Source organism: Columba livia, chromosome 3, assembly GCF_036013475.1.
Source record: "Columba livia isolate bColLiv1 breed racing homer chromosome 3, bColLiv1.pat.W.v2, whole genome shotgun sequence".
Lineage (NCBI taxonomy): Eukaryota > Metazoa > Chordata > Aves > Columbiformes > Columbidae > Columba > Columba livia.
The window spans coordinates 110718492-110744354 of record NC_088604.1 but is presented as its reverse complement, the minus strand read 5'-3'; the positions used below and the strand labels follow the sequence as shown (position 1 = coordinate 110744354).

The following is a 25863-nucleotide window of genomic DNA, read 5'->3' as shown; positions in this document are numbered from 1 at the left end:
CAGGTGTATGGAAAGTCTTTTCACACGACTCTGTGTACAGAGGATCAGTATTTTGTAAGTAATGTTGCCTCAGAAACATGTGTTTTTTCTTTTATTAGGTGCAGCCTTATGGTTGATTGAGTGCAAAAGAGGCAACGGTGTTATTTAAAAGCAACATTTATTTGGCACAGGAAGAAAAATAATCTAGAGCACACACATACACTAAAGGTGAAATTCGATAGGATCCTGCAAGAGGTTGTGTTTCTATGTGGTGCTGAGCATCGTTCATTCATTTTATTTACATTTGCAGATTCTGAGCAGGTACAAGGACATCTCAAATGATAAGTATAGGCCCGGAAGCAATAACTCATACAGAATCAGAAAGAAATAACCATCAATTCCGACCATGCCTTAAATCACTAAAACAGAAGCTAAAATCCACATGCATTTTACAAGCAAGGGTCTGCCACTTTGGAAGGATTTCCTCATCCAGGAGATGTTAGCAGGTAGGTTTTCCCTTTTGTCCTGTTTCTGTCCTGGCATCTGCCTGGCAAGCATGGGGACTAAGTTTGTTCTCTGAAGGACAGAAGTGTTATATATGAGACCAAAGACAAGAGCATCAGAGCCCTTGGCAGCATCAGTCCATTACAGTGGAAACGTGTCCATATTAAATATAATTCTGGTTCCACAGACAATCAAATAGGTCTGTCTATGGGCAATTCCTTTGCAGAACAAACAGGCTTTGCTTGATGCTTCAGTTACAAGTCTGTCTCTTATGTATTTCTATCTGGCCCTGTGCTGTCTGACTTAAAACTGCAGAGTCCTAGGAAGTGTCTTTGTGATGCAGTGGCTGGTTGGTGTAGAGCAGCCCTGACTGGGGAGAGCCAGGGAATCTGTAACAATGATGTGAGGGAGAGAGAAAGAAATTGAAAGCTTTTTGTCATTAAAGACCTTCTATTAAAAAAAAATCTTCCCCAGAATAGTTTCTAAAAGACAGGGGGGGTGGGAGGGAGGCAGCAGTTCGGATGATATACTCTTTCCTTCTTGTAAGGAAGAGAAGTGCATTTTGGGGAACTATTTTGGGTCCAGTAAAACCTATGGGGCAGGCGTCAGCTAAAATATTTTAATCTCTGGTCTTTTGCTTGGTCACTTTTTTGAACTGTTGGGAAAACTTTGAAATAAAGGACAGGTTTTTCTGTCTTGGGTGGATAACCCTTTTCACACACACCTCTTTGTTAACAACAAAGGAGGAGGAAAAGCAGATGGTAGGCGCAGATCAGTTGACACTGCGAGAGAGCCATAGGTCCTGTGTCTGCAGCAGGGGTTTGTCACTGCAGCTGAATACACCTGCTCTGTGGCCTCGCTGCACCGCTGCTGCTGCCAGGAGAGCCATGCAGCATGGCGGGTGCTCTTGTCTTGGTACCAGATTGTCATCCTTTGTGCTGGTGTAGGAGTCCCAAGCCTGTAATCTCACAGCCTTGCATATTTCCCCCAAGATGTTGCTGTTGCCCCCCCTCCCAGAGACAGTTCACAACCTCTTCAGGTGAAGCTGCTCTTTATGACAGACCAGTGTCTCAATGCTGCCGAAGTAAGCTGGTAAAACCGCATTTCCTCTAGAAACCACCCTCAGCGTACCCCAGCTTCAAGCTGACACCACAGCCCTGTACCAGTGGTGCTCTTGCTGCTGTCATGTGACATAGATATCACATGAGTGGGCTGAGTTTCTCTCCATGCTAACTTTTTAACAAAAGCTATAGTCTTCTGCAGAGAGCAGCGTTACTGAGGATTTGTCATGTCGAGATGTAAGGAGGGTGGCATGAATGCGTCCTTCTTGTGGGAGGAAGAGTACCAAGGGCATGTGGCTTTCAACATGGGACACCAATCAAGTTCCCTGCCCTAGTGCCTCAATTTTAGCTGGAAGAACTGTTCAAAAGCAGGGTGCTGCACATGATGGGGCTTGCAAGGTCGTGTCAGGCCAAAGTGAGATAGCAGAGTATTTCAGGTGTATTACAGACCAGGAGCCAGGACACTCGTTGACTGTGTCAGTGTCTGCATCTATCCATGGTGGGGACAGGGTGGAGAAGAGTCTTTGTCTCTTGTGACAGGCCCTGGGCTCAGCCTGAGTCACCTAGCTGGATACACAGGAAATTTCGGCAGCAGGAGCAGAGATCCATACGGCAGGAGGTGATTCAAGAAACAGCATGCCACGTAAAAGGTGAAGGAGGATTTTGGGGAGTGATGAAAGTTCAAAAGAAAGGATGCTGCTGATTAAGCAGTATAAAGCCCAGGTGCTTCAGTTGATGATTATTAGACCTTCTCAAACCAGCAGGGTAATGAGAGTTGGCCTCCTGGAAGACATCTTTGATGGTGTTTATTGTTTGGAAAGTGGAGGAAAGAGGAGGATTCCATACTTCTGGACAGGATGCCAAGGCTGCAGAGGTAACCCCTTTGTTGTGGGTGAGCCCACATTAGACCTGGCTTGAATTTGTGACAGCAAAGATGTATGGCAAATCAAGCAGTGTAGGGAGATGAGGGGGAGGAGAAGATAGTAGGATTCAGCCAAAGCTTTCCAAAACTAAGTAAGTCAGGCAGGGGTGAAAGCTAGCAAGTTCCTGTACCTATTGGACCTGCTGGCTGAGCTCGACTTCAACCCATAGCCTGGCCCTGCCCTGCACTAGGAAGAGCAGGATGCATTTGTAAGGCAGTTGTGACAGTCTCCTCTCCCGCACCCCTCCCCCTACTGTGTTAGTCAGGGGGGATCTTGGGGCCTCGCTGTCTGTCTCCACCCTCAGGGGCCTGTGAAAGCCCTGTCGCGCTTAGGCTGTGGCCTGCCTTTCTTGGGGCTGCTTATTTCTTTTTGAAGAGCTTGCGGAAGGAGCTCCGGAAACCCCCTTTGGGCTCGTGCCGTGGGTTGTGGTCGCTGAAGGATGTTTGCTCATTGTCATCCTTCTGGCAGAACCTGGTGTTGTCTTCTGCATGGAGCTCCTAAAAGGGAAAAGACAATTTAACCAGCATTTGCAACCTCACATACTTGTCCCCTTCTCTCTTTCTCTGCTAGGAGGGACCTGGTGGTTGAGGAGGTGCTGGCAAGGCTGGGAGACAACAGGTCACTCATGCCTTGGCAGCACTGGCACCTCTGCAGACAGTTTGTTGCTGGCTCTGAGGCAGAGGAGTGAAGAGATATATGTTGTTAGAGGGACTTGGAGCCTTCCTTGCTAACCTTTTTGTTTAGGGAGACCTTACTAGCCCCTTTTGCCAACAAGGGAGCAAGCCAGCATGGGAAGCTAAAGGAACTTCCTGCTCTCCCCTTGCTCATGAGCTCTGTTTACCCTAGGGCAAGGAGGCTTCGGGCTTCTTGAGTTGATAGGGCGTGAAAGACTCTTCTGTTGTCTCTGCTGGTGCCTGGTTTTATATCTGTGGGGCAGAAGGCTTCATTAGCACACACACCTTGAGGTAAATATGCCACTAAAAGATCTCTTCCCCTTTCAGGAGAGTGCCACGTTCCTCTCAGCAAGGGTCTGGACAAGTCCCTTTTCTCCGGTTCTTCCCACCACTGCCATGGTGGTCTCCTTTGCTCTGTGGAAAAGAACGTGTCCTGCAGTTCTTGACTAGCTTGACATCTGCACCCTGCTGTGGGCCATAGCTCTGTGCAGGTGAGTGTGAAAGAGCTCACAGGTGCCTGTTTTGCTCTTCTCCCTCTTTCTCATCTCCCCTGCTCAGCTGTTCACCTCCTTCACTCACTAGGCTTTTTTAATCCTTTTTTTTCTTTTGAGGTTTCCTTGCTGCCTTTTCAGTTGTTGAAGCCTTCCTCCTATTATCATCTGCATCTTGCCTCATTTTAACAGGAGGGTAAGCACTGGGATAACTAGTTGAGCACCTCACAGCACCCCCAGCCTCTTCCCCAGAAGTGTGAAGGGCATCTGCCTCCCTGGCTGCAACAGTTCAAAGCTGATTCCAAACAGGTGCTGCAGGCTACAGCAACATTCCTACAAGACCTAGTGTCCCTGAAGGGCTAGAGTGCCATCTGTTGTGCCAGTGGTTGTCTGAGGAACATGGTGGCAGGCCTCTGTTTTCACACAGACCTCAGCAAGGGTCTGTGATCAATGCAACAAACACAGGTGAAACAAAACCCATTGACCAGATCCTTGCTGGTGTAAATGGGCTGAGTTCAGCTGAGTCATGCTGGTTTACAGTGGCTGAGGCTCTGATACTAAATCCATTGGTTTTTCTTAACCCAGCACTCTTCACAGCCAGCGGAGGGCACCTTTTAAACTGGGTGCAACCCTATAGCACTAATTTCGAACAGCTTTGTGCATGCTTAGTGACCCTGATCAGATCCAACATTTACTTGTGGGGTAAGCTCAGTGGCAGCTGAGACATGCGTCAGGGTAGCTTATCTCCAGGGTGTTCTAGCTGTCACTCAGCCAGCTGTGTGCCTTGAACCCATGCTTATCCCCGGGAAGATGTGTGTGAAAAGGAGCTGCTCTGTCCCTCCCTTGGGCATGTACATGCAAATTAGGACTTAAAATGTGTGGACTTGGGAGCTATTTTGGCATGTTCTGCCCTAACTGATCTTTCTCCTGCTGCTGCTTCTGCACCACCACGTGTCTTTTTTTTTTATTATTTTTTTTTCTTTTTCCTCCTCCTATTTAAGCCTCCTTACTTCCAAAAAGCTGGGTTTTTCACCCACTCCTCTCTGTGGGGGGAAGTAGCTCCTTTGGGAGCTTCGAGATGAGGCTGAGATCATGTGAGGCTGGACATTCCTCTCCTGCTTCTGCTGCAGCCGGCTCCCACTGCTGCTCCGTGTGCTGTAGAGTCTGGTGCTCACACCCTCAGCGCTCCTCGGCAGCTCCTTCAGAGACCTGCTCAGCTGCTTGCCTTTGCTGTGGAACATCTCGCGCTTGTACGTACTGCTGCTTACGGGAGTGCAGCTCTTAGGCAATGGCTGTAAGGCATGATCTGTCCTCTCTGGTTCTGATGTGAAGTTAACAGGCCTAAGGAAGCAAATGTCTAAGCTGGACTCAGAAGAGGCTGGGGAGCAATTCTCAAAGAGAGCGAGGTTTTGGAAGGCGTCGTCTTCATAGGGGCCAGGTGTGGTGAAAACCTCCCCAGGGTAATCGAACTCTTCATAGTTTGGTGCAAAGTTCCTTGCATCCTGCAGCAGCTCCACAGAGGTCCTGATGCCTCTCTCAGTATTTCCCACTGCATCAACTGGTGGTGCTTCATATTCCATTTCAGGAATAGATTGTAAGGGGGCTGTCAGAGCCTTGAGTTCCTGCTCTGTGAGCTGAGAAGATGAAAGGATGTTCTCTGGCCTCTCATGTTTTCTACTTTCCATTTCCCAGTCAGGGGTCTTTACAGCCTGGATATTCTCCATCATGGTTGGTTGGGGTTTCTTCATCTGGGGCATTAAATGCCTTAAAAATAAGAAACAAAACAAACAGAAGAAAGTGTAATACTAAGGCATGACTGAGAGTATGACAAGCCCCCTACCCCCCCCACCTCCCCCAGCCCCATTCTCTTGCTTTTAAATCCAAAAGGTAACAGAGCTGCTGCTAATAGAAATTGCCTGGCTGGGTTAGCAGGCACAAACTTGCAAAGGTAGAACTGCTTATCCAGTAGCTCTGGCTGACTTTGGTTCTCTACACCATGAAATTAATAGAAACTGAGATGAGAAGCCAACTGCTCCATCTCTGTCATGTTTTCCTGCATTTTGGATTGCTACTTTCCTTCTCTTTCTGTAATGTAGGGGTTGTGTCTTACTTTCTTGTGTTCCGTTTGTGGACAAGGTTCCTCTCTTGGGGAGGGTGGCTTTAGAGGGCTCCGACCTTCTGTGTGTTCCAGGTAAGTGAGCAGAGAGTACTGCATTGGATGAGGTATCAGGTGCAGGGTGTGCATCTCCATGTACCTTAACAAACACTAGTTAGGAAAGTCTGGCTGCCATCTTCTGGGGACATAATGTCTTTCTTGAATTAGTCGTGTGTTTTGGACCCATTTGTACTCGCATCTTGTGATAGTGAGTCCCATCATTCAATGGCGTGCTGTGTGGAAAAGTACTTTTTTTGCTAGTTTGACACATTGGTCATGTTTCCTAGCTCTTGTAATGTTGGCAGTGAATGTTGGCAGAGTGTTACTGTTCACACTGCTGCTAGGTCTGCACAAATACATGTTTTCCCTGGTACACTGATAAGACAGCTAGCAAGAGCATTGACAGCCCTGGGCAGAGCCCTGAAATGTTTCCTGCTTGTAAGCCACATGGTAGTGCATAGCAGGAAGGTGCCAGCCATCCATCTCTCTGTGCATACATAGGAAGAAGTCTTGGAAACAACAGTCTATAACTGCCTGGTGTCACTGGCATAGTATGGGTGAGGAGTGTTCAGCCTACTTTGAAAGCCTTCTACCAGGACAACAGGCTTACGGGGTTGTCGTGCCAGAGGAAGGTCCTGGTGGGAAGGGCTGTATTGTCTCTTCAGAGTGGATCCCACTGTCCCGGATAGATGCCGCACTGGGTGTTGGAGAAACTTCTTGGCTCGTACACTGGGAGGTGAGACCTTTGTACAGCTTCACCAGGGATGACCTGAGGGAGGAGAAATCCATCGTCGTGCTAAGAAATAAGGCAGGGTATGAGCACGAGCATGTGGAATCACAGAAAACAGGGCTGGGAGGGGACCTTAGTATTCCTATTCACCTCTGCCTGCCCCATGGAGAACCTCTTCCACCTAATCGGTCCCAGTTAGCCGGGAGTCCCGTTCTTAATGCCTCTCCTGATAGCAGTCCCTCCCCAGAAGTCTGCTCCAGCCCTTAAACACCCACCACATTTTAAAGCTTCCCTTGAAGTTGGATCTTGTGCTCAGTAAATCATCACCAGGAGGAATGGCAACCAGATTTTGATTTTAGTAAAGTCTTGATTTCAGGGAACAATTGAACCACAACTTGAGAATCTACAATTCAGGGTCATTTCTATCACAGCTCATCTCAAACAGGTTATGGGAGGCTTCTGTTTCTCCCACTCCACTCCCTCAGTAAAGTAAGATGGCACTATTCTTTATTCATCTTAACCTGTGAGAGCTTCAGGCAACAGTTTTGGCATTCACCAGGGCTCCAAGCAGCTAAGTCCCCATGTATTCTCCCACTGGGGACTTTGCCATCAGATGCTTAAGGAATCAAATGTTCCCATAAAACATATGGCTGCTGTGTTTAGAATTATTAATTTTCCTTTTGCTCTCAGAGTTAGACAGAAGGGCCCACCCCAAATCTGACCTCAGTATGGAAGACAAATGCTAATAGTGGGTCTTATCCAGCATCCATACGGAAAGGGCTTTGTTTAAGTTCAACAGAGCAATGTGCCTGTTGACCTTGCCCAGATCTAAACCCCCTGTTTCTAGGCTTCCTCCACACCTCCCTTTCCCTGGTGATACAGAGAATGAGCTGATGTTGTGCTTACTTCTTCAGCTTTTTCCTCTTCTGTATAAGCAGGTCTTCATTGCATTGGAAGAGGAGGCTATAGTGTGAGATGAAAACACGGAGGCGCTGCACACACACCAGCAGCAGGTAATAGTCAGGATGCTCTTGGTCAGTGAACTTCAGGACATTCTAAGGCACAGAGGAGAGCAGGCTGTTTGGAGGGTATCTGAACCCTTTCTGGGGAGAAGGCGCTATTGGGAACATGGATAAGTGCTCTGGAATGCCCATGACACTGCCCTGTGGGAGCATGGGAGCTCTTCTAGGCAGCACCAGTTTCTGAGGGACTTGAATGGGGCCTGCCTCCTACTACTTCAGTGCAAATACACAAGTTACCACTATAAATGTAATAATGGGATACGTGGGTGATGCACGGGATGCATAAACCAGTCTCTTGGTTTTATAAGGCTTCCTTCCTGTGTCATTTTTCTTATCTGAAAAGTTTTAGTACAATTCAGATAACCCTCCTGTGAACTAGAACTCTTTATCAGCAGGCTCTGTGTAGGAAAGGTGATTGGGCCCTAGGAGCCTCTAGCATTCTCAGTCTCTTGGCTAACAGGCATGTGGACCACTCAGCAAATAGGCCAGCTCTGTTACAGGAGATAGGTCAGAGTTCACAGTAGATCTCTGGCATCCTGTTCTCCCAGAGCAGCAGGCAGCAGAGCTTCCAGCTTCCCAGGGGACAAAAGTTGGTTCTGTCAGACCAAATGGAGAAAGGGGCAAATAGAAGCATGCTTCAGGTGAAAATGATGAAGATTAAGATATTCTCAGCTGGCTTTGCCTTTCAAAGTTTTTTTTTCCAGAGAGCCCACTGGGTTAGCCAGAAACCCTGTACCTGTATAGACCTGAATGCCAGCTCTGAGTTAAAGGTCACATGTTAAAATAGGAGTTCAACAAGACAGTTTCCATCCTGGGGCCCTACCTGTAGATGAATAAGGTATTCAGGGATTCGTTGGACTATATGGAAGAACAGAATGTAGAGATCAGACTTGATTTCTTCTTCTACCTGAAACAGAGAAAGCAGTTTCAGAGTCTCACCCATAAAACATATATAATTCCAGATGGTTCTGGAGTTTAATAAGTAGTGATGCTGTAAGTAGTTATAACAGATTGCGGGAGCATGACAGCCCAGTGACAGTTGTGTGTGACAATACACCAATCTTCATCTTGCTTCTGGAAGGGATATTTGCAACACCTTCCACCAGCAATACTAGTCCTAAGGATGAAATTCCTTAGGTTGGGGCCTACCAATGAGGGATACTCAGCCTAATTAAGTAGCGGGGGGTGTATGTTTCAAGAGTGTGAGTTAAGCTTCATTGAAACCCCATGTAGATACTATTCAGAATGAAGTTCTTAGTTTAGGCCCAATTGAATTGAACAAAATGAGATTGACTTCTAAATTAAGATTTCTTGGAAGCGAACTAGTGTGGTCTAGTACTTTAAAACTACCTTTATGTTTAACTTTCCTGATTTAAGACAAGAATCAAGGATGTGACACCAAATACCTGAAGCTGAGTAGTAGAGACTGTTTTTTCTCTAAAGCACTTAAAGGCCTCTCTCTTGGTCTCTCTGTTTGGATGAGTCCCCCGTTTTCCAGGAGACATCATTTGCCTGGGACAGGTCTGGACAGCATGTGCATATACAAGCTTTTTGGGAGGTTTGATTTGAGACATTATTTCATATGTCACAACAGAAATGTAGCTTTGGTTACACACAGTGATGAACATGTTAAAGCTGCCTTTTATAGGTTCATGTCTGAACATCAGCCTTGGCAACGTTCAGGGAACTGGCATTTGGTAACAGAACAAGTGGACTGGTAGAAGAGTTCTATCATGGGCAGGCACTGAGAGCAGCCCTGTTGGAGGAGGGCTTGAGGGTACTGGTGGATGAAAGATTGGAAATGAGCCAGCAATGTGCGCTTGCAGCCCAGAAGGCCAGTCATATTTTGGGCTGCATCAAACGGAGTGTGTCCAGCAGGTCGAGGGAGGTGATTCTGCCCCTCTGCTCTGGTGAGACCCCACCTGGAGTCCTGTGTCCACTTCTGGAGCCCTCAGTACAGGAAAGACATGGACCTGTTGGAGAGGGTACAGAGGAGGCCACCAAGATGATCAGAGGGCTGGAACAGCTCTGCTGTGAGGACAGGCTGAGACAGCTGGGGTTGTTGAGCCTGGAGAAGAGAAGGCTCAAGGGAGACCTTATTGTGGCCTTTCAGTATTTAAAAAGGACAAACTTCTTAGTAGGGCCTGTGATAGGACAACGGATAATGGTGTTAAACTAAAGGAGAGGAGATTTAGACTAAGGAAGACACTTTTTCCAATGAGGGTGGTGCAAGTTGCCCAGAGAGGTGGTAGATGCCCCATCCCTGGGAACATTCAAGGCCAGGCTGGACAGGGCTCTGAGCCACCTGATCTAGTTGAAGATGTCCCTGCTCATTGCAGGGGGGGTGGACTAGATGACCTTTGAAGGTCCCTTCCAGCACAAACTATTCTATTATTCCATTCTATGATTCTATAACATGAAGAGATCCAGGCTTGCGTGTTGTCATTACGTGTCTGTGAAGCAGACAGGAAGTTTACCTCCTTCAGGATCACCACGTGGATCAGAGAGATGCATTCTGGCAGGTCCCTCAGATAAGCAACATAGTAGTCCAGAAAATTATTCTTAGAAAAGAAGAAAAGAAAAAGAAACTTCAGAGAAATTTCTGGTCATAGAGCCAGCGAGAATGAAAAACTGTTGATTCCCCGTGATCACTCCTGGGAGCTCATTAGTGCAGCAGAGCTGCAAACTGTGTGAAGCTTTCAGGGCTTGGGACTTCTCAAGAAATGCTGTTTAATAAAATGTGTTCAGCTGTTGAGCATGGTGTATACAGCTTTATGGCAGATGGGAAGGGTAGAAAGGCTGGAGAGCATGAAACTTTTCTTATTTACGACTCTTCAAAATTGTAAAGCATCAGATGACTTTTTACACATCCTTCCAGGAGAGGTCCCAGTGCTCAGCAGGGGCTGGGCAGACCTTTCCCCCGAGAAGGAAGTGCTGTTTTACTTGGAGCTAGAAACCATACAGGATAAGAGGCCTTTCCTCTTGCTTGTCGTAACCCCAAGCAAAGTATATTGGGGAAGAAGAACATAAGAAACACGTTCTTTTCACACCCTGGCTATGAATACAAACATCCAAACTGTCAAGGCTTATGTGTGGCTCCTGCAACCAAGTCTAGGTCTCTTGCATTTATTATAGGGCTGTGCTATGTGACTGCATGCCCCCACGGTGGGTCTGGCATGTGGGCTTCCTGACCAAACAAGTACTACATCAAAGAGGCTACCGTGCACTCTGCTCTACCATGCACTGGGACTCTGTTCCAAGGAGGCTGGCTGAAAGGCCTTAGCCAGTCACAGCTTCACAGCACAGCTCCTCTGCTGCAAGGTATCTCAGCCCACCTGTAGGCTATCAGCACATCATCATGAATCACAGCAGAAGAGGCCAGAGAGGTCTTTAACATACCTCATCATTTGTTAACTTCAGGAAGATGTCTCCTAGGATCCCTTGTCGTGGCCAGCTCAGGACTCTCTCCTGTAGAGCGTGAAGTAAATCGACATGCTGCTGCACCAGGTACCGCAAAGAGCTGGGGAAGAAACTGAAGGGAGATGATGTCAGACTGGTTACACAGAGCATGTACTGCTGAAACATGCTTTTGTGGGTGGTCAGCACAGGCTTGCTTCAAACACAGGTATTATTAACTACTTTTATTGGAGTCCTGACTGCACCAGCAGGCCCTGTTTTGGCTGCTATGTACATATGCAGATACCTTCTCCAGTAAGTTGTTTTTATGGTGTTCTGAAGGTTTCTTAGGCTGACTCCCTAGTGCATTGTGTAACTGACCAGAATTTGCAGAATTAAAAAGCCCAAGGCAATACTGCTGTGTCCAGTGAAGCAGGACCATGGTCCTGAGCCATCCTATAGAGTGCTTGGAGGAGACCTCCCCATTCTCTTTGTTGCCTTATTTGTTAGGCCCTCTAACAAGCCAAACCTTTGATGCAGAGCTACTGCCTTTCTGTCATTTTATGCTGATTTCAACCAGAATCAGAATGAATATGTCAAATAACAAAATATTTTGCCTGATGGAAAGTTCCCAGGGAAAAAGTAAAAATAAAAACTCACTTTGGACTGTCAAGCTTCTGTTTGAACTGTATAGGTCATGTAAGTGCTTAAATGAGTCCACATCAACCCATGTAGCATATGTCCCACAGTGGGCTTCTGTCAAATGACTCCTTGGATGTGGGACTCCTAGGGACAGTGGAAAGAACCATAAAAAAGAGAGAGCTAGCAAGGACTGGGCTCTCCAAATGCGTTTAAGAGCTGGGAACTCCCAGGCCAAAGCTGAGTGAATGGGGTGAGATTTTAGGAGCTATCTCATCCTGAGGACTAAGCTTGCCACAGGGGATGGCCTTTGCAAAGAGCTGGGTTTAACTGCTAGGCTGGCTCAGTCCCACTGGTTTTGTATCTGTGTGTAAATACTTGTGTATGTCTGTACATATTGATACATGATGGATGGCAGCCACTAGCCAGGAGCTTATGCCTGTAGCAGCTTCCAGAACTGGAGCTGTGGACTGGGTAAAGCAGGCAGTGAAGGCACAAAGCTCTGTTCCCTCGCAGGCAGGACACATGCCAAAGAGTAAGACACTCATAGGGCTCAGAAAGAGACTGAAATGAAGTAGTAGTGAGATTATTTGGGATGCAAGGTGGACAAGATGCAAGGACAGGCAGGAAAGTCTTTAATCACTGCAAAAACTTTCCACTGCTTCCAATATTCAACTAGAAACAAGCTCTAAAAGTTCAAAGATCTCTGTGTGGATGAAAGAAAAGTGGGATAGAGGATGATGCAGAAAGAATATTGACTGAAGAAAACTCCATAAAAAAGAGAGCACACTAAATCAAATACCTTCTCTCTTTGGTGCTCCTTTTCACATCTGGCCCTTGCAATGTAGCCTTGATCTTCAGGATTAGGGAAAGGTTGATGACATATTTCCTTTCTGACTCCAGCAGCTCCAAAGCAATGTTCTGCCTTTTGGCTTCCAGAAGATAATGATTAAGTTAAACAAATACGGAAATGCTGACCCCAAGGACAGCCTTGTGTTATACTGGTGACATTAAATCATGAAAGGAGAAACTGTTGAAAAGTAACACCAATAAATTGCATTTGCACATCTACTTTCCCCAAAATAGCATGCCCCAGACACAACTGGAGACAGTTTGCTAAGAAAACTTGAAAGCAAGTGTGTTTTCCACTATGAATACAATTTTTTTTCTAAGAATAACAAAACAAGCAATCAAAGGCAAAACAATTCATACCAGGGATTCACACCCAGTTTCCTGCAGAATGAGAAGTTTTATTTTTTACCCACTTAGGCAACAACACTGTCACAATCCCATCAGTACTCTGAACCTGCCAGTTCTTGGAATGGAAAATGGGTGTCCTGGGTGCAGAGCGATTCTGTCAATGGCACAGACCAGTAAATGCAAAGTCTTAGAGACTGAGGCCCTGAAATATTACCCCCCTAGCAGGAGAAACTGGCTTGTGTGTTTCCCTCTGTAGAAGCTGGTTCCTGACCAGCACACACCAGATGTGAGTGTAGCTTTAAACATCTCTGGCCAGAGTTTTCCACTCTGTCCTTACCAGCCAAAGAGGGTTCACATATAATATTGTCTGCTGAGCTGTATCTGATTTGGCCCTTGTCCTTCCCTCTCTCCGGTTGCTCTTTGGAAATGTATTCATCTCCCCAGTCCTTGGTGTCCTTGGGCTGTTTCCACACGGTTGAGGGCAGATGCACTTTTGACTGCCCCTCTGTTGCCAGTGAAGGTTTGAGGCTATCATCTGTGTCTGTGGTTGCTCCTGCAATGACAAACAGCTGTGTGGATCTTGATATCTCAGTTGGCAGGTAATGCTACAGCAGGCAGTCAACCTGCTTTATCATCCCTTTGAAGTACTGGAAGGAGAGTTTGAAGCGTTCTCTGTGCTTCACAAGGGCCGTAGCCTTGTAGTGTTAATTTACACAATGAAATGCATTTGGTGAGCGCTTTGGCAGAACAATGTTTGCACTCTTCTAGCCTTCATTTTCAGGCCAAATAATGTCCAAAATTAGACACAAGTTAGAAAAAAAAAAAAAAAAAAAGTGTATTCCAAGTATGCTTGCACTTCAGGGTTTTAGGACACTTCAGGACTTGGTAGTATGATGCTAATTGGCAGGTATTGTAGAAACAGAATGTATTATTATAATTTGGATTAAAATGTCATTTTCAATACATGTAAACTGTCATGGCTCTTAGAATTTTTGTTAGTTTGATGTAATTATACAGCAGCAGTACTGATAGTCCAAGGCTATTAAATCACAGGTAATGTAGGGGAGGGTGCTGGTATGTTAGAGCCATTGGGCTGGAATTGCTTTAATGCAAATACTTTGAATTTGGGTTGCAATGAACCATTTTCCTTAGCTTTCGTTCTTTTTTTTTTTTTTTTTTTTAAGTGGGTTCAAGCAAATGAGCCATCCAGAACAGTGAGTGTTGCTAGTGAACAGTGCAAACATCTAATGATTGTTCTGCTGTGTCCTTTTGCTGGCCAGGATCCTTAGTGTCCCCTTACTCTACCCTTCTCTTACTTCAGACGAATTTTTATTCTTGCCAGAAAAACTACTCTCTTACTAATCGGACATGTCTACAAGGAATCTGAAAGCTTACAGATGAACAAACAGCTCACCAGTTCTACTGGTGCATAGTCACTCCAAAGACCATCTCTTCCCAAGTGGCAAAATGGTGCTCTCATTATTCTTTGTCGTATCAGTAAGCCTCATTTCTCCCTTTCTGCAAAGGCAGCAGCAGAAAGGCTTTCTCTGCCAAATATCAACCTTTTGCATTGTCTGTCAGGTGTTTGGCACTTCAGGGGATGCCGGTTTGCCCTCATATCTCAACTGCAAGTATGAAAATGAAGGTACATGGCAAAGTGAAAGACATTCCTGTAAAATGCATTCCCTGAAAGCATTTCTTCAGTGTAGTAAAGCAAGCACTCTAATTGAATCATTGTCCTACTGTTTTTTGACACTTTTATATTTTCCTACCTGGACCTGCTACGACTTTCACACCTACTTCTCCGATTGGCATGATCCTGGTGTCAGACACTGTTGAAGAACAAAGAGAAATTTTACAAGAGGAGACAGCTGCTGAGCAGGCTTCCTCCTGCCAAGCCCAGTCAGTATGGTTAGATTCTTCAGTCTTTCTCATTTTTGCTATGGAAACACCCCTGTCAGATCCTCCTCTAAGAAGGATCTTTACTGTTGTGGTCTTTGTTAGCAGCTGCAGGTGAGCTAATGTGGAGGTCCCTGTTGTGCTTGGTACTGTGAGGAATGTGAGCAGTCTTGGCTTGTCCTTGCTCAGTAGGTGCACATTGGATACAAGGCATCAAGCAGGCAGAACAAGAGGATGGAACCTTGACGCAGACACAGGGCTGCAGCTTTGGGTGGAAAGGAGCTTATTGAAGAGTGGAGGGGTGAGACGACTGAAATGAAAGGGACAGTGGGAGAAGTGGGTGAGAGAGGTGGATGTGCAAGAGGGACGTGAGGTTGAGGGCTAACATAGCACCTCAGAGTGGGGTAGAGGGGGGCCATGACTGGCCAGATTCTGAGCAGAGCAGAAAACTGCACATGGTTTTCATCCAATCTCTGCCTTTGTTTGCATTTTAAATGTATCTGGTTTTAATGTCTTCTTATCTGAACAGCATGAGAGTGACAGACCAGTTTAGACCCCCAAATTTAATTATAGAAAGAAAGGCTCTGGTCTATCACCTTTTCCTTTATTCTAGCCTTCACAGTGTTTTCCTGGTCAAGGTGTAACCCTAACAGCATGGGCTAGCAGCTTCCATAGCTAACAAGGGGCAGTAATTCTCCTAGCAGCATGTATATGCAAGGAGCAGTGACACCAGCAGCCTAGTGTGCTTATGTTTCAATTCCCATGTCCCCTTGTCAAATCAGCCACTGGTTGACCTCTGAAAGGCACCACGTGTTCTCTGTCAGCCCGGTCTTCGTGATCCTTTCTATGTCTTGCTCCCTTACACGGAAACAAATCCAACATTTTTATCAGGGACTCCCATGTGGCTCTTTCTGTGCCACTGGTGTTACATGGAAGAAGATCCAGCCTGCTTCCCTTTCCTTGGAGGAGATAAGGAATGGCTTTGGGGACAGTGTTCACAGAGTAGCATCTACTGAATCCAGGCCAGTACTGAGGTTGCTACCCTGAGACACTGTGTCAAGGTGCGTGCGCAGACCCAGGAGCAGTGCTGTCGAGGGGAGAAACCCTGTTCTCTTTTTGTGCTGCTGGTACCTGAGGAAAATTTGGTTTCCTCTTACCCTAGTGACCTTTTTCTGGATTTTTTTTCCTGAGGGAAGCCACTGTATTTGCATACTCTATTTCCCACCTTTTTCATAAGTCACGTTCTGTAAAAGACTTGTAAAATCTTCATTGATCAGCACAGGTTCTGGGAGGTTAATAGATCGAAACGGGCTGCCCTGGAGAGGTGTAGGCACTGTCTGTGACCCATGGTCATCCTTCTGTGCTCTTCTGTACAAATACAAAGAATTGAGACAGTTGGAAAGTATGAATGCTACAGGTGAAAATACTACACTACAGTTGTGGCAGACACCAGGGTAAGTACAAGCACAAAGTCAGAAGTAGGACAACTCTGGCAGAAATCAGGAAAGGAGTTGGCTTTGACAGAGTTCATGTACTATGTTCTGGAAGAAACTTCCACTGGTTATAGGAGAAGATTATTTCTGGTGTGTTCTTTTTTCAGAGCATATTTCATCTAATTAAATGGCTTAATTAGCTAAGGGGCTAGCCTAGATTTGCAAAGTGTTTGCATCAAGGCAGCTGTATACCCATCCTCAAATCTCTGTTTTCAGAAGGAGGCTAATCAGGGCCAAGGTGGATGAGCTGTCTGCTTCATCACAGCAACAGTGTGGCCCAGCAGTGTGCAAACATGTTCCTGCATGACCCTGCTCAGAGGAAGGGAGGCTGGTGACAGGAAAGCAGAATATGACTGTACCATCCAGAGCCTGCCGAGTCCTGCAGGCTTGGAAAGGGAAACTGCAGTGCTGTTGTCTGGATGTGTGTGCATTAGCAATAGCTTGTGATAGTGAAGGCTCCCGACTTTCAACAGTGTTCCTGCCCCAACATGTCTCAAGCAGGTCTGTGTGTTTCACCAGGCCCTGATTTCTCTTAGAGCTGCTGGGGCCATTTTGCTGTTGGAATCCCAGGGAAGTGTTGGCGTTTTTCTGCTGTGTTTGCTCTGTGGGGTGTTTGTCTAAAAGCCTGGGATGAACTGAAGGTTAGAGCTTCCAGTAATAATCAGGGTTGATATACATGTCCAGCCAGGAAAATATTAAGAATTTAAGCTATAAAGAAATGATCAAAATGGAGACCACTGCTAATTAGCATTTCCGGAGCCCTGGAGTTCAAGCCCTTACTTAGCTTTAACTTTCCGTGATTCCCGCCGCTTCTCTTGCTGCAGCTGCTCAATTTTCTGCTGCATTTCCTCCTGCTTGGCACTGATTTCTTCAATCATTGACTTTGCATCGCTGAGCTCCTCCTGAGAAACAGGCAAAAGCACAGCATTCCCAGGGTGCCCATCAGCCTTACATAGCACACCTCTGAATGCTGGCTGGTGTGCACTAGGGTTGCTTCAGGGTGCTGCAGAGAGTGGCTTTGTGATTAGACGCTCTTCCTTTGTGTGTGTAATACATGCCATGCACAGCATGGCAATTGTTAATTCAACTACAGGCAACTCACTCAAGCAAGCCTAATGTCACAGGGGTAAGGCACTGGTGGCTTCATCTACCACCAGTTGAAAGCACTGTGAGGACTCCTGCCTTTAATGACATTTGGATGGTGGGCCTGAGGAAGCACATTTCTCTCTGCAGTTCTCCAGCATGTGCATTCACATGTTGTGCCTGGTTCTGGTCCCAGACTGATCACACACATGTATAAGCTTTGGCCAATCAGGCCTTGGAGCTGCCTTTTTAGCCTGGTTTCCTAAGGAAATGAGGCCCTCCGTAACCTCCCTGTCAGCACGTCCTCCCTCAGGCAGTTCCAAATAAGCTTTACTCAGATGTAGAGCTCTCTGATGCATGAATTTTCTGCAGGTTTCATCAACACGAGCAGGAGGATGGAGGAGAGGGGAAAGACTCAAGAATTTCTTGTAAATCAAAGTAGAGGGATTTTCCCCAAGTGAGGAGGTGGCTTTGCTAGGAGTTCAACATTTGGACAGCCAATATGGGCATGAAGCAGAGGGAGAGCAGCCTTTGCCCTCCTGTTGCTTGCATAATTCTTTGTATCTGGATTTTAAAGCCCCCTTTTCCCCCAACAATGTCATGGATAAGCCTTGCCTCTGCTTTGGGACCTCTGCCATGTGTCCTTACATTTCTTGGTGTCTCCCTTGCTTATCTGGGACCACATGGTACCTTTTGCCCCATGCCATCTGTCTCTCCCTCTCACAGGGTCACTAATGGGCTTTTCCAGTAAGCAGCCCTCTTTAACTTCACAAGGTATTATTGACTCAGCAAAACCCCATGGGGAGAATTTACCATGAAAACAATAAAAGAGTTCCTCTGGCTGCCTCCTCACAGGCAGTCATCCAGTTTCTGCATGGAGGTGCTGGCTGGTTTAAAGTGTACGTCAAGCCTTCTTGCTAGGCTCTCTCTCTAGTCCTTTGTATTTATTCTCTTGGGCCAGATCAAACCAGGCACCACTTCCTCCCAGCCGTGTGGGAATGCAACTTCAAAAGGTTTTAGGGTTTTGTGCTAATTCCCTGCTCCACAGCAGCTCTGGTTCCTGCAGGAAATGCAGGAGACCGGACCCAGGGAGAGGCATGACCCAGTGGCAGCCTGTGAGCAGCCCGTATGCTCATTGCACCTGCAGCCCAAACCAAGGGTTGCCTGTGCCCAGGGTAGCTCACAGCGCTGCCCCGTGGCCCATCAAGAAGGCTAAACTGGCCAGGGCATGAGTTACATCTGGGGTGGAGTAGCTGGGGGAGACACAAAGGCAAAAGAAGTGCAGCGGATACATCTGAAACAATTGCCAGCTCATTTCCTTTGCAAGGAGGAAGGACTTATGGAGGCAGGGGACTGCCCCATGCCACCCAAGATATGCAGCCCTCCCACAGGTCACACTCCTACCTTGAAAGTATTGAGGGAATTCTTCATCTCAGCCACTTTCTCTTCCATGGCACAGCGGCAGCTCTTGACCTTCTCCTCCAGGGCATACTCACCATGCTGGATTCGCGACAGCTCCTGCATCGCTTCTGTGAAACCCGCCTTCAACTCAGAGGCTAATGCCTGCAACTAGAGGAACCACAAACATGGTGGGTTCAGTCCCTCCTCCCAGATACAGGTGCCTGTGTGATCAAGGGTCACTCGTGGTTCAGAGTGGCATGAAAACTTGGTGTAACCCATCCTGTAAAGTGTTGACCCCTTTCTCCTGTTCCTGTCATGGCTGGGAGACATGGGGATAGGTTCTGCCATTGTGCTGCAGCCTCAGTACAGGGCAAGAGGTATTTGTCTCAGACAGTCAAGATTTTTCCAGGCTCCCTGGCATTTTGCAGCCTGTCAGTCTGTAGAAGGAGAGGACAGCCTGAAACATGCCAAGAAGGTTTGCAATAACAGTAGCCAGATTATAAATCCCCAAAGCAGCTGAACAATCAAGAACATGTCTGGTTTTGAGCAAATCCTCCTCTGCATATGGTTCTGGGGCCAGTGCTCTCCTCAGGCAGGTCTATCACCTCCTTGCTCTCCAAGGGCTGTGGAGAAGCTCTGTTCTTGGTCAGCAGGCCAGTTCCAGGGAAGGAGGCAGTTCTTTAACTCATGGTGGGGAGGGAGTGGGTGGTTTTCCATTGGCATACAGCAACCCTACACCCACTTTCCCTGTTTTCTGTCCCTAGAGGCCCTGGCACTGCCGGAAGAGCTCACAACCTGAGCTGGAGGCAGCTGGTTGAGAGCCAGGTGAAGCAGGAGACAGATCGGGGTGAGCCAGGCTGGCATTGTGAGCAGACAAGGCAGGTGTGGAGGTGGGCATGGAGGGGAGTCAGGCAGCTTGCAGAGAGCTAGGTGGGGTCACTCTCTTTGGGGACAGCTTGGGCCAGTGACCCTGAACTCTGTCTCCACAGTTTTGAGCAAGATGCTCTTTCTGCCTGCGCACAGCCCACGGTGAGGTCATGGCCCAAGGTGCTTCGGTACCAGTGGTTTTTACCTTTACAACAGAAATTCGGCCTAACATCTGGTTATAAACTGAGTCCAAAACTGGAGCACTGATGGTAAGAGGACAGCCACCCCGGGGAACTCAGGCGCTTGAGTCCTGTAAATGGAGCAGAGATGGCTTCCGATACCTCAGGGCAATGGCATGCACCATCCTCCTCTGATCAAGACTGGCAGGGTCTTTACAGAGGACATCTGTCTGACACCCCCACTTCTACCCAAGTGCCTACCCCGCAGTCCCCGGTCTGGTCTGGCTGGACACAGGTTCCCAGGGCTGCCTGGGCAGGAGGAGCGGGACTGACAGGAGCTGTGACAGGGCAGAGGGGACCAGGAGGCTGAGGACATCTTCCCTCCTCAGGCAGTCAACCCTGACTCTCCAAGCCAGCTGGAGCTCCAGACCCCCTGATTCAACCCCTTCACCCACCCTTCCTCACTGCAGCAGACACCTTCCTATGACACTCCTATGTCACAGGAATTATCACCCTGTGACCTCTGAGTGTAGCCTGAAGAGTTAGAGGGGCTGCTTGGAGCCATGGCTGCTAGGGGAGGCAATGACCATACTATTTCTGATATCTCAGCCTAGAGGGGGTGAGCCAGATGGTCTTAGCATCATCAGACATGCTAACATCCATGCCTGGAGAAGTAGTGGGATATAAAGTACTGCACCTGTGCAAAATGTTAATATTCCCATCCTTGCTCACAGGTGCTTGCCACACTTTCACACTGAGCTGACATTGCCAAAGCATTTTCCTCCAAGTGAAAACAGGTGATTCATTACATCTGTCCCTTCAACTGAAATATGCTACTCTATTCTACCCTAGACTACCCTGTGCTATCCATTTTAGAGATCTGCTTCAGGATGGATATGTCACAGCCTCAAGTCTTGCTAGCAGTGGTGCAGTCTGGAAGCTGGCCCTGGGGATAACCACGTCTGGGGAGAAAAAGCCCCAAATGAAATGTTTCCGCCAACAAGCCTGGCCGTATCCTCCTTGGATGCTTCCAGAAAGAGGTAAACTAGACAGATCCTTTGTGAAGGGCACAGGGATGGGAATCATTAGTCATTGTTGATCTAAAGGTTTCAGAGTCAAAAACTGCTAGATGCCAGCAAAAAGGGACCACTGCAGAGACTTTGGTGTCCATGTGCACTGAAATGCTCTGCGAAAGCAGAGTTCAGGGAGCCGAAAGAAAGATTTGGACTAGGGTCTGGACTGAAATATCCTCTGCATCTAAAAGCAGACAGCAACTTGTTATTTTGGGGTTCACTGATGGCCAATCTCTTCTTTTGGAGTCACATTGCTAGCTTGTTTTTGTTGTGTATCCTTCCCAGGGCTCCAGGCTCCAGCTTGGGTGTGTCCTGCCTGGTACATCCTTCCTCTGCCCCATGCAGTTTGCAGTGGCTATTTCAGACACTGAAATGCATCTTACACTCTCATTTCCCTTTGTTGCTGCTTGGTGGATGAAAGCAGCCAGCAACACCAATCAGCCACATCAAGCCAGGGCTTCTGTGGCTGGACCTGAAGTGCTGAACCCCCTAGAACTCCCTTCTCTGCTGCCCTCTGTGCTCCAAGCATAGGAAGGAACAAAAACAGCCTTGTGACATTGAATGCAAGTTTGATCCAAAATTGAGTGGAGTGGTACAGGAACAACACATTATCTTTGAAATACTGCTAAGCACAGTTTAGTGCTTGGTTTAATTTGAGCTCATTTCTAACAACAGGCTGTAGAAAACCATCCTTTAAATCCCATGGGCTGTTACAATAAATGGAAGCCATTGAAACATCAGCTCATGCTTACATCTTGCCCAAGTGATTATGCCTACAGAAGCGGAGAGACATTTCACAGATTTGTGAACCCCTGGAAAGTCAAACTGATTCAGTATTTCTAAAGTTTCTGAAGTGCAACACATACCAAAAGAGACAGATTTTATACTACCATGGAAACCTGGCAAAAGTTTAACTGTTATATGTTGCCCTGGCTCACGGATTCATGGGAATAAATACAGTTGAAGAGTAACACACCTGACAACTGAAGTTGAACTACCTAATGCCTAGAGGATAAATGAATCTGCATGATCACAGATAGTCCTTAGAACCTGTCCAAGACCTGTTCAAAAAAAACCTTTAAGGCATCTAAATAATTTAGTATGAGGTATATATACATTTCAGCCTCCACCTGCCTTTGGAGTGTGGCCCTCAAACCCAACAAAGCAATGCAATGAGGAAACCAGCACCATGCATCTGTCTTTCTTGGGGGCCGTGGCTCCCATTTTACCTGCTGCCCTGATGTTTTTCAGCTCTGTGTCGAAAAACCATGCAAGTAAAATCTCTAACAAGACCAAGTAACTGCAATGTGCTCTGTGGGTAGCTGCCCATGGGAAAATGAAAGATTCTCTTCCCCTCTTTTCACGACTAATTAACAGGACACTGAGAAGCAGTCACTTGTGACTCTCTTTTGTCTTCCAGACCAATGGGAATAAGAACTCTCTCTCAAAGTCTGCCTGAAGAGGGGAGCAAGTGTTTCCCAGCATGGAGGGGGGAACTGTGACCACATAGAGAAAGTAATGGTGGCTACAGGGGAGGAGAAGGGTGAGATCAGAAGACATAAAAGGAGCGTTTCTCAGCCTGGTTTTGACTTTACTTTGCACAAGTTGAGCTGTTTAAATAAATAAATATATATATATATATAAGACCTGTGAAATCACCTTCACTGAGCTATTCACTATTTTCTCATCTTCTGTACTGTCCCCAAAGGGTGGACAGGACTGATGCTGCTTCCAGGACCAGAAGCAGCAAAACTGCAAAGCCTCCCTGTCCTCTCTCAGTGGGTCCCAGGAATTTGAGCCCTGCAACCTAAAGCTTTGTTCCGACTTTGAGGCAGCCCAGGAAGATGGTCGTGGCCAGGACACATGGATGGCTTATGGAAGGAAGGGCTGGGATGGAAAGCAGAGGGAAGAGCCTTGGTGAGACGAGTTTACTGCCATGGCTGCTACTGGATGAGAAGGAACCCTTGCTTCCATGAGTAGCTGTGTCCCCATGTATGTCCCCAGGCACTAGCCAGGCTGTCCAGGGCTCTGTGTCTCCAAAGAGTTAGCTATTTGCATCTACTGCCCTTGGCAGCTGCTTAAGGTACTTACACCAGAACAGGCCCTGCTCTCGGGACACTGAGCTGAAGCCTGTCGAAACCAGTAACAGAAAACAGACTCGTGATGAAGAAATACTGCACAGGAAGAATTCTGCTCTTATAAATAAATCCTAGAAAAGAGCAAAACCTTCTGTGGCCACAAAGAAGTGCTGTGTTACTTTCTCCAGCTTATCTACTGTCCATTACTTTGCACGTATTCTCATGTGGCTGATCTGAAGAAGCAAATAAACTTTGTCATGCAAAACAGGGCTGCCTGAAACTGGTCTGTCACAAAGTCCAGCACTTGCCACTAAACCTGAATCTGATCTTTTTGAGCTGCATGATGCATACTTTTACCACAGAACAACTGATTTCTAGCACAGCTACAAACTCCCATGTTTAAGGGCAGCACTTCTACAGCCAAACGTTAGGAAGGCTTGCAATGCCACACAGCAGGAAAGAAGCAGACTTGTGCTGATTTACAGTGGTAGAGAACCTGGCCCTAGGAGTATATCCAGTATTTATATTCCTAGGCACAGATGGCAGGAATAAAGGCAGAGCAGCAGGATGAGGACAGAAGAGAAGGATGGAGATAGATACTTAAAGGGGGCTGCAAGCAATTATCGGCTCTTGTTTCACATCTGTGCTGTCATTTTTGCTAAGTGGGGGGTCTGTAGGGCCCTCACTGAAGCAGAAGAGGACAGCCAGCTGGTAACTTTAATTTAAAGGATTCATTAGGGTATCCACATCTCGGCTGTGGTTTTCTGGGATGCAACATGTGTGCGTGGTGCTCCCAGCACACTGTCCCAACAGTGCATTTAGCTTTCCATGCATGTTGGATCCACTGGGCTGGGTTCTTCAGCAATCTAGTCCACAGCTTCTGCTAGGATATGTCTGGATGGGAAATGGGGACAAGACAAGATAAGCACTGACTGGTTAATGGAAAGTAATATCTTCTCCGTTTGCCATGGTGCGCTTACAAGCAATTATGGGCATCAGTGTTGCAAGGTAGCTCTCAAATAGTCAGGGTTTCCAGTTCAGGGATATGTTTCTCCTTCAGAGTATGGTTCCATATTGAACCAGACCAAGGTTTAAAGAGATCAAAACTCTGTTGCATTTCCTGCTGATTGGAAATGCGTAAGAAACATCTCTGTGGAAACACTGAAATGACATCTTACAGGAAGGATGGTCCTTGGACTGTGGTACAGACAATCTTGTTGCATCCCTGGTGGATAATTGCAGCAAGGATGTCAACTCAAAGAGTGCTACAGAGCTCTGAAAGTCCTGATCACCTTGGGCCAATGTGGGCTCAAAGCCAGGGTTTCCAAGCTCCTGCCTGGGGAGCCAGACAGAGACATGCAGCAAGACTCAGCACTCTGGCCATTCCAGCTGCTCTGGATTATCAGGCCAGAAGAACAACCCATGGTCCAAGGAGCTGTTAGGCTGCCGGGATAACCCAGAGCCCTCCAGGAGACTTGGACCCTGCTGGGGAAGACAATTCTGCCCTGTGTCAATCAACACGTCCTTGCTCCTGGGACAGTTCATCAGGTTTGCTGAAAGCTCATCAGAGCTCAGCCATTAAATCTCCCTCCAGCCCAGTGAACTGACATTCTCTAGTTGATGCTAATGATGCCAGCTAGTTAATTAGCTGAGCTCACAAATCACCTGTCTGAACACAACTGATTGTGAGCAGAGAAATTTTAGTGACATGTCTTTTAAGATGAGGCCCAAGATGTGATATGTATGACATTTTTTCATGCAGTGTGCACATTTTAGTTGCCATGTTCCTGGTAAGTGCCTACATTTTTCCTTCTACTTAATTTAGCTTTTAAACTACTGTTTATATATTAATAGCTATTTAAACTCTGGAGTTACTTAAGGCATTTTGCTTATCTTTACCTGGGAAATCTGTGTTGCAGGGGTACTCACAGGCACACTTTCTGTCTCTCCTGTGGGAATAAAGAATTTCAGTCAATTAAAATGACTTATTACAGTTTCTATAAATATCTGGAACAGAGGGTTGGAAATCCCTCTTGAGGTACAAATCAGTTTTAAAGGACTCAGGTCTCACTTTAGGAGGTATGAACACTGTATCATTTGTAAAATAAACTGCAATTATAAAACAGGAATGTCTCACCTAAATCAGATGTTAAATTCACCTCACTTGCTGCCTGTGTCTGTCCAAAGCTGATCCATGTGAAGAGGTGAGAAACCTTGTATGTGCAATAAGGACTAAATTCCTTCCAGAGAAATTCTGTTCTGTGTGCCAGCTTTAAGTAACATAGTTTTTCCCCTAAAGCATTACTAATTCATCTCTCTTCTGGAATTGTGAATTTTACCATCTACCATACACACGTACATATTTCTATTATCTCCACAAAAGGCTAATCTGATCTGTATATTTTAAGCCCTAAGTTATATTTTGTCACAGTGCATTCCCAGCATTAATCATGTCTTTTGTAACACCAAAAAAATGGGTCTTTCATCAGTTTTATATTTCTAGGGTTTTGCGGCATTGTAATCACACCTGATCTTGTACAACGGAGCCAGGCTTAACATTTCTGAAACAGACTTAGCTCATGGAGGAGCTTATATCTATTTTGCAGAAGTGTTTTGGACACTGCAGAGACATTACCTCTAAGCATTAATGGGTCCTTGATTGAAACCAAAAAGTCTATATTTATTATTTCCTCTTCTGATGTTGCCTCTACTGTACAGAAACCTTTAATTATCCAACAGAAATTATCACTGGTTGTGCTGCCATTGCACTTTGCGGAAATTGCAGTCCAACGGCCATTGGTTCCCACGTTATTCCCTATGTTGGTCTCCCTGTGATGTGAAGGCTGGCCTGCCTTCACTCCTGGAAAACACCGTGCCACCCACTTTGTCATCTGGATTGCCTCCCCTTGGCAATGTCACTTCATGAGGTGGGTTTGGGTTTTCTGTTCCCTCCAAGAATTTTCTTCACCCATTTCTGCTGTCAGTCACAGACATGACCAGTGACCCCATGCCCAAT

The 25863-nt window shown here is 46.6% G+C and overlaps 1 protein-coding gene across 4 annotated transcripts in view; it reads right to left on the bottom strand.

Moving 5' to 3' along the window:
- Positions 1-138: 138 nt before the first annotated feature.
- The window catches only part of ARHGEF33 (Rho guanine nucleotide exchange factor 33), a 38108-nt gene continuing 12383 nt past the window's right edge, over positions 139-25863 (bottom strand). For 3 of the 4 annotated variants that reach the window (XM_021296217.2, XM_065059063.1, XM_065059064.1), the window contains 14 exons: positions 24747-24796; positions 18654-18818; positions 16947-17068; positions 15899-16041; positions 14547-14606; positions 13112-13327; positions 12377-12506; positions 10939-11071; positions 10017-10100; positions 8363-8446; positions 7424-7572; positions 6398-6583; positions 4643-5396; positions 139-2964 (listed from right to left, as the gene is read on the bottom strand). In XM_021296217.2, the coding sequence (XP_021151892.2) occupies positions 2827-2964; positions 4643-5396; positions 6398-6583; positions 7424-7572; positions 8363-8446; positions 10017-10100; positions 10939-11071; positions 12377-12506; positions 13112-13327; positions 14547-14606; positions 15899-16041; positions 16947-17068; positions 18654-18818; positions 24747-24796 (2414 nt within the window). In that variant the 3' untranslated portion in view covers positions 139-2826. The remainder of the gene's footprint in view (positions 2965-4642; positions 5397-6397; positions 6584-7423; positions 7573-8362; positions 8447-10016; positions 10101-10938; positions 11072-12376; positions 12507-13111; positions 13328-14546; positions 14607-15898; positions 16042-16946; positions 17069-18653; positions 18819-24746; positions 24797-25863) is intronic. The other variant, XM_065059062.1, reaches the window with a different exon arrangement.